This window comes from Meles meles, chromosome 11 (assembly GCF_922984935.1).
Source record: "Meles meles chromosome 11, mMelMel3.1 paternal haplotype, whole genome shotgun sequence".
Classification (NCBI taxonomy): domain Eukaryota; kingdom Metazoa; phylum Chordata; class Mammalia; order Carnivora; family Mustelidae; genus Meles; species Meles meles.
Window position 1 is genome coordinate 54,017,750 of NC_060076.1, and position 8,326 is coordinate 54,026,075.

At 43.6% G+C, this 8,326-nt stretch overlaps 1 protein-coding gene across 2 annotated transcripts in view; it reads right to left on the bottom strand.

Moving 5' to 3' along the window:
• Positions 1-4,035, bottom strand: part of SNAPC3 (small nuclear RNA activating complex polypeptide 3) — a 41,045-nt gene extending 37,010 nt beyond the window's left edge. For both annotated transcript variants that reach the window (XM_046021699.1, XM_046021698.1), the window contains exons 1-2: positions 3,718-4,035; positions 2,911-2,988 (exon numbers count right to left, since the gene is read on the bottom strand). In XM_046021699.1, the coding sequence (XP_045877655.1) occupies positions 2,911-2,988; positions 3,718-4,034 (395 nt within the window). In that variant the 5' untranslated portion in view covers position 4,035. The remainder of the gene's footprint in view (positions 1-2,910; positions 2,989-3,717) is intronic.
• Positions 4,036-8,326: the final 4,291 nt, after the last annotated feature.

The following is an 8,326-nucleotide window of genomic DNA, read 5'->3' on the forward strand; positions in this document are numbered from 1 at the left end:
GCCCAGAAATAAACCCACACTTACACAGTCAATTACTCTATGAAGTAGGAAAGAATATACAATGGAGAAAAGCCAGTCTCTTCAACAAATAGTGCTGGGAAAACTGGACAGCTGACATGCAAAGGAACGAAACTGAACCACTGTCTCACACCACACACAAAGAACAGATTAAAGGATTAAAGACCTAAATGTGAGACCTGAAACATAAAACTCCTAGAAGGAAAACACAGGCAAAAATCTCTTAGATATCAGTTTTAACAATATTTTGCAAGACATCTCAGGCAAGGGATGGGACGCCTGTGTGGCTCCATTGGTTAAGTGTCCACCTCCAGCTCAGGTCATGATCCCAGGGTCCTGGGATTGAGACCTGCACATGGTTCCCTGCTTAGCCGGGAGTCTGCTTCTCCCTCTGCCTGCATTTTCCCTGCTTATGCTCTCTCTCTGACAAATAAATAAAATAAAACCTTCAAAAAAACAAAACAGAACAGAATAACTCTTCGGCCTATACCAAAATAAAAAGCTTTCACATAGCAACAAAAATCATCAACAAAAAGGCAAACTACTGAAAGGGAAAAGATATTTATAAATGATATATCCAATAAAGTGTCAATATCCAAAATAAAGAACTTATACTAAAAAGGGAGAGGGCCTGAATAGACATTTCTCCAAAGAAGACATACACATGGCCAACGGACCTATGAAAAGATGCTCAGTATCACTAATCATCAGGGAAATGCAAATCAAGTGGTGCCTCAGTGGCTCAGTCATTCAGCGTCTGCCTTCGGCTCAGGTCATGATCCCAGGGTCCTGGGATTGAGTCCCACATCAGGCTCTCTGCTCAGCCAGGAGCCTGCTTTTCCCTTTCCCATTCCTCATGCTTGTGTTCCTCTCCTGCTCTCTCTCTCTATAATAAATAAATAAAATCTTAAAAAAAAAGAAAGAAAGAAATGCAAATCAAAACCACCAAGAAATATCTCAAATTAGTCAAATGGCTAAAATCAAAAAGTCAAGAAATAACAATTATTGGCAAGGATGTAGAGAAAAAGGAACCCTTGGGCACTGTTGGCAGGAATTAAACTGGTGCAGCCACTGTGGAAAACAGTATGAAGGTTCTTGAAAAATATAAAAATATAAATACCATACGATCGAATAATTTCACAACTAGGTACTCATCCAAAGAAAGCAAAAACACTAATTCCAAAAGATATATGCATTCCTATACTAGGGCATATTTACAATAGCCACGATATGGAAGCAACTCAGGTGTGCATCAATAGATAAATGGATTAAAATTTAGTGTGTGTAATGGAATACTACTCAGCCATTAAAAAGAATGAGATCTAAATAAAATCTTTACAAAAGAAAAAAAGACTTTATTAAAGATAACTCCCCCTCCCAAACTTCTAGACTTCTGGGTCATTGTGTTTTTTTATTTTTTCGTTTTTTGAAGTCTATCGTCTTGAATTTTTTTGGAGAGAGATCATGCAGGGAAGGGTGGGGTGCAAAGGGAGAGGGAGAGAGAGAGAATCCTAAGCAGTTTCCACACTCAGGACGGAGAGCTCGATTTCATGACCCTGATATTATGACCTGAGCCAAAATCAAGTTGGATGCTCAGCTGACTGAACCACCCAGGTGCCCCTCGAATTTTTTTTTATTGAAGTACAGTTGCGATAAAATGTTTCATTCGTTTCAGGTGTATAGCACAGTGCTCTGACAGCTTTATATGTTCTGTGCTTACCATCTGTCACAACACAAGGCTGTTCATAATACCTGTTAAATTACCACTCACTATATTCTCTATGTTGTTCTTTTATCCCCATGATTTATTTATTCCACAGCTGGAAACCTGTACCTGTCACTCTCCTTCACCCATTTTGCCTCCCCACCTCTCCTGGCAGCCATCAGTTCTCTGTATTTATGGGACTGTTTTCTGCTTTTTTATGCTTGTGTGTTTTCTTTTTTAAATTCCACCTATCAGTGAAATTATATAGAATTTGTTTTCCTGTGTCTGACTTATTTCACTTAGCATAATACCCTCTAGGTTCACTCATGTTATTGCAAATGGCAAGATCCTATTCTTTTTTTTTTTTTTAAGATTTTATTTATTTGAGAGAGAGAGAGATCACAAATAGTCAGAGGGGCAGGCAGAGAAAGAGAGGGGGAAGCAGGGTCCCTGCTGAGCACAGAGCCCGATGCGGGGCTTGATCCCAGGACCCTGAGATCATGACTTGAGCCCAAGGCAGAGGCTTAACCCAGTGAGCCACCCAGACGTGACCATTAATTTTCAAAAATAATAGTAATATTTTCAAAAACTAATCTTCAAAAAATAATAGTAATAATAACCTCTGTTCTAAAAAAAACTTTCATTGAGTTTGCCTTTTAATTCTATTTTCCTAGTAATTCACTGGTATCCTATTTCACAAAAAAATGAGTCTGTAAAAACTAAAGATTGAAAACAGTTTGACAGACACTATCAGTATTCAGCTTGCACTGGAACCTAAGTCGATTCACTGTCCCTTTGTAAACACACATTTAAAAATAAACACAAAAATAAGTAAAAATAAACAAAAATAAACACAAATCTGAATACAGACTGGACATTAGAGGTTATGTATTTACTGCTAATTTTCCTAGGTGCCATAATACACACTGATTATGTGAGGAGCTATATGCTGCTGTATTTAGGTCTAAATGACCATGTCTGAAACTTACTAAATGGCTCAGCAATAGAGAAAAAGACTTCCGCAGGTATCTCAAACACAAACAGCTAAAAGCAAATTCGGCCAAATGTTAATGGTTCGATTTAGCAGGTGGGGTGGTAACAATTATGTACTCTTAACTCATCAATCATATACCGTCGAAAAAAATATTTAAATAAATATCACATAATAAAAGGAAAGTCTTCCGTACCCCAAAGTCACTAGGTCAGTATTCTCTGGGACGACATCGGGATCCTCACCCTCCTCAAGGCACTTCAGTCTATCAAGGCTAAAACATAAACGAAAAGGAAAAGCAATCACCCTTCCAGACCACAGCGAGTCAGGGTTGTGTCCTAAATACATCATTAAACAATTAAGAAGTCAGATAAAACCCAGCAGGCGGGGCTAGGAGGAGGCCAGAATTCAGGACAATGACATCTGTGCGGATTTTCGACAGAGAAAAGGATACATGGCCGATTGATGGATGGTGGCCAAATACTGTTAAACGAAGAAAGAGATCGTTAAAAGTTTCTCTTTTTTTTTCACCCTATAAAAGGCACTTTGGGCCTTTTATGCCTCCAGCACACCTGGAGGTCCCCAAAAGGAACCACAATTAATCAAAGGTTTTAACACTCCCCTGGTTAAATCTCCTTCCAGCCTCATCATTACTAAGGTTCCTCCATTGTCAAAGTGTCTTGTCAATGGCAGCTACGTATCGCCTTACTCTGATGGTTTTTCTACATTAACAAGCACTTAAAAAATTAACAAGTAGAAAAATTAAGCTTTTATGCAGCTCTCCCGTCCCTTCACTCCAACTCCCCGAAATTGTGCATTCGGATCACGGGACTTCTCCCGGGGTTCCAGGAAAGCTCGAGTAGCTGAGAGGTTCGGAAGGGCGGTCCTCTTACCCCTGAGAGTAAACCATAGGCCCTCCCAATCATGAGTCCCGGGGGAACGCAGGAGCAAGGCTGCACCCAGGTTAGCTCCAAGCAGCAAGAGCCCTCGGCCCCGCACTCACCCGCACACCGTCCGCAGCTCGGCTGCTGCCTCCAGGCTGCAGCCCAGATCCCGGGCCACCGCAGCATCCTCCTGGCCCCAGTCGGTGACCCCTTGGCTCCCAGGCAACGCGGATGCCTGTGGCTCCTTCAGCGACAAGTCCCCTTCCCCGCGCAACCGGCCACGCCACAGCTCCCCGAAAGCGCCCACATGGAAAGCGCGCGTGTTTAGCTCTGGAAGCTCGTACTCTGGAAAGTTGCAGTTCCCACTACTGGAGACCGTGTCGTGCCCTGGGCCCACCCCGCGGCACGTTGGGCCACCTCGGCTGCTTTCAGCCATGTTCGCCCCACTCCTTTCCCTGCAAAACCAGGCGAGCAAGACCTCGCGGAGCGTGATGGGACTTGTAGTTGCATGGGGCTCGGTCCGAAGAGCAGTAGGGCTGCGTGGGACAGCTTCAGACACTGCATTTCCCAGAAGGCCCCGGGCCGGCCACGCCCCCGGGCGCGGCACCGCGAGCTTCCGCGCGCAGGGCTGAGCGCATTGTTCTCCGCTCGCGGTTATGCGGTGAGCGGTTGGTTGGGCTCTCAGCCTTGGGTAACCTGTGTTGTTGCGTTCCGGTTCCCCACGGTTAAGTGGCATCGCTGTCTGCTAGGGAGAGCGGCCTCTGGACGCCCTTCGATCCTGTTCGTTGCCGTTGCTCGGCCCGGGATGCGGGACTTTTCCTTGGCCCTGGGGTTCGTGCGCTGCGCTGCTGCTTCAGTGTCCCAGAGCTGGAGAGACAAGAGCGGCCAGGGCTGAGACCACCGATCCGATCGGTCCTCCAGATCCTGGTCGTTAAAAAATCTCCCCAGCAGGCTCTCTGTTCTTGTGTATATACGTATGCGTTGCTGTATACATTCACAGTAGTGTTTATTGAGCGTTAACTATGTATGAGATACTGTACATTATTAACCCTGATGTATATTTTTAAAAATCATAACCTTCCCAGGCAGGGATTATCATACCATGGTACTACTGAGGAAAGAGTTAACTGTAAGGAAATAGAAGCGGGATTGGAATTGTTTGGCTTCATATGAAGCTTTCCCCGTGGCTCAGAGACCCAAAGAAGGGAGCAGGACATGAGGAAGGAACGCTGGTTGGCTATTTATTTATTGGTATATTATTCACACATCATATACTTAACCCATTTAAAGTGCTCATTCAACGGTTTTTAGTATATTTACAGAGTTGTGCAACATCACCATAATCGAACTGAGAATATCTTAACGACTCCAAAAAGAAACTCCGTACCTTGAGCTATTGCTCCCAATCCTCTCAACTCCTCCAGCCCTACCCAACCACTAATCTTTGTCTCTAGATTTACAGATTCTGGGCATTTAGTATAAATGGCATGTTTATGTGGTCTTTTGAGATTAGCTTCTTTCACTTAGCATAATGTCTTCAGGGTTTATCCATTTTTGCATGTATCCACTCCACTTCTTGTTAGGGCTGAATAATACTGCGTTGTGTGATATACCACATCTTGTTTACCCATTCATCAAAAAGTTATTTCTGCTACATGGCTATTACGAATAATGCTGCTGTGAACTTTCATATACAAGTTTTTTCTGAAGACCTATATTTTCATCTCTTCTATATATATGTGTATGTTACCTATGTTAATCCATGTGAAGAATTGCCTGTTTTCCACAGTGGCTGCCCCATGTTACACTCCCACCAAGGATTCAGATTTCTGTACATCTTTGTTATTATCTGATTATAGCCATCTTAGTGGGTAGTATCTTGTGGTTTTGATTTGCATATCATACCTAATAATACTGAGCATCTTGACTTATTGGCCATTTGTATATATATATTTTTTAAGATTTTATTTATTTATCAGATAGAGATCACAAGTAGACAGAGAGGCAGGCAGAGAGGGGAGGGGGAGCAGGCTCCCTGCTGGGCTTGATGATCATGACCTGAACTGAAGGCAGAGGCTTTAACCCATTGTGCCACCCAGGCGCCCTTATATATCTTCTCTGGAGAAATATCTAAGAACTTTGCCAGTTTTTTTAAAAAAGATTTTTTTTATTTGACAGAGTGCACAAGCAGGAGGAGCAGCAGAGGGAGAGGGAGAAGCAGGCTCTCTGCTGAGCAGGGAGACCTATGGGTTTAATCCCAAGAGCTGAAGGCTCCACCAACTGAGCCGCACAGGCACCCCACCTTTGCCAATTTTTTTTCTCTTTTTTTTTTTTTTTGTTTATTTTCAGCGTAACAGTGTTCATTGTTTTTGCACCACACCCAGTGCTCCATGCAGTACGTGCCCTCCCTATTACCCACCACCTGGTTCCTCAACCTCCCACCCCCCCCCCCTTCAAACCACCTTTGCCAATTTTAAATTGGGTTATGTGCCTTTTTATAGGAGTTCTGGTACTTATCAATATATTGTTGTAGGAAACATCTGTTGTTTTCATTGGCCAAGATTCCCGTTTTTTAAAACAACCCCTAATCCTTTTGGTCCTCCTGGGGCTGCCAATCATAGAATCCTTTCCACTCTGCCACAGTGATTGGGTCAAGGATGAGTCAGTGGATTCAATTAGAACCAAGCAGAATCCTCCCCTGGGTATTTATCTAGACACCAAGAAACTCTTCTTCTATTCTGAGGACCTAAGGATGTGTTCCTCCTCACCCCAGATAGCCTGTATCAGCCAGAGGAAGAGATAGAAGAAAAAAAGCCAAGGGTTTAAAGAAGTCAAGTCAGAAGGTAGAGAAGGAGAGAAGTCATGTGACGTAGAATACCTAAGGCCATCTTCCCCTCCCTCCCCAGACTTGCCATTATGTAAGGCAGTGATTTTTTTTTTTTAACCTAGTTTGAGTTAGATTTTTTTTTTTGAGTTGCATTTATTTATTTGAGACAGAGTGAGCATGAGCATGGAGGGGGTTGGGAGCAGGGGGTACAAGGCACATGTGGTGAGGTGGGGAAGCAGACTCCCCACTGAGCAGAGAGCCAACGTGGGAATCGATCCCAGCACCCTGAGGTGATGACCTGGTTTAACCAACTGAGTCACCCAGGTGCCCCATGAGTTGGAGTCTTGCAGCCTGAAGACTTGGTCCAAACCTCTCAACAGGTTACCAGAGAATGAGGTCACCCTTCACGTGAAAGAATTCTAACCTACATTCTCGGACTTAGCTACCCCGGCTTCAGGAATGGAGACCACAGTGGTTCATGAGCAGCGGTGGTTAGGGGCAGAACCAGAACACACATGTCAGAGAAAGGTGGTTCTTGTCACTGTAATGAGTAGTACTGGGAACAGCAGCTTGAGGGGTGTGGATTCCAAGGATTAGTGGGGAGGGGATTAGTGGTGAGCAGCAATCACAACAGGGCACTCAGTCAAGTCTTATCATCAGCAAGCAGCCTCTACTTGGAGTAAGGCTTAAGGGGTCCATAGTAGCCAATGAAGAACAAAAAGTATTTTGAGCTGAGGGCATTGGAGAATAGGCATTTTTGCCCCTCAACCCCACTGTCTGCCTAAATGCAGAGCCTGCCCAAAGAACTCAATCTTCAAAAAAATTGTCTCTAAAAAAACACTCCTTTGCAACCTATTACCGCAACTGAGCATAAATCTCTCTTGATGAATTACCAAAGCTCCCCTGCTTGTGAACTAAGCCAACTGATTTTTCAGTTGTTTATATTTACATTGGAGCCACAATTAGCAGGGGGGCATACCTCAATTTTAAATTTAAATTTAAATTTAAATTTAAATTTAAATGACAATCACAAAGTGCTTGACCTTTCTTTCCTTCAGGCCCTGTAGGGCAGGCATTCCCACCAGATTAAAAAAAAAAAAAAAAAAAAAAAAAAAAAGGCCCTGCACAACCAGGGGTCATCACAGCTGACAGGTGGCATTTTTATTGAGAAGGGGTAGAAGCAAAAGCCTAGTCCTCACCAAAACCCCTTGGGACTTTGTAAGGGTTTAGGAAATAACTAGCTAGCTCTTCTCCACAAAAGGGTTGGGAACTCCTCACTGAAAATACAGAGAAGAGGTGCCTGGGTGGCTCAGTAGGTTAAGCATCTGCTTTTAGCTCAGGTCATGATTCTGGAGTCCCAGGACCAAGCCCTATATTGGACTCCCTGCTCAGCGGGGAGTCTGCTTCTCCCCCTGCCCTTCACCCAACTTGTGTTCTCTGGCTCTCGGTCTCTCTCTCTCACTAAAATCTTAAAAAAAAAAAAAAAAAATACAAAAATCTTTTGCTTGGTACTTACTGTTCCTGGATTCTCTGCTTCAAAGGTTTGTGTGTTCAGGTGGGCTTTCCTACAGCCAGGGGACCATGTGGGGGTTTCTCTCTGCCAAAGAAAGTAGTAGAAGGACAGAAAGGGAATGACGTGACTGGGAAAGAGAGCTGGAGGGCTCTTAGTCATAAAGGCGTTCGGTTGAATGATAACCATTCAGTGAGGAGTAAGATCACCAGAGACTTGGCCTGGAGTTCATTACAAGGAATGCTAACAACTGAGGCAGAAACCAAGACTCTAACATCCCCTTTCATTCTAAGCAACAATGCTTTTCAAGGTTGAATAACTTATTTGCATAATTGTTATGCCCCAATAATGGGTCCGTGATTAAAGGAGCGAGACTGATAAAAAATGAAGG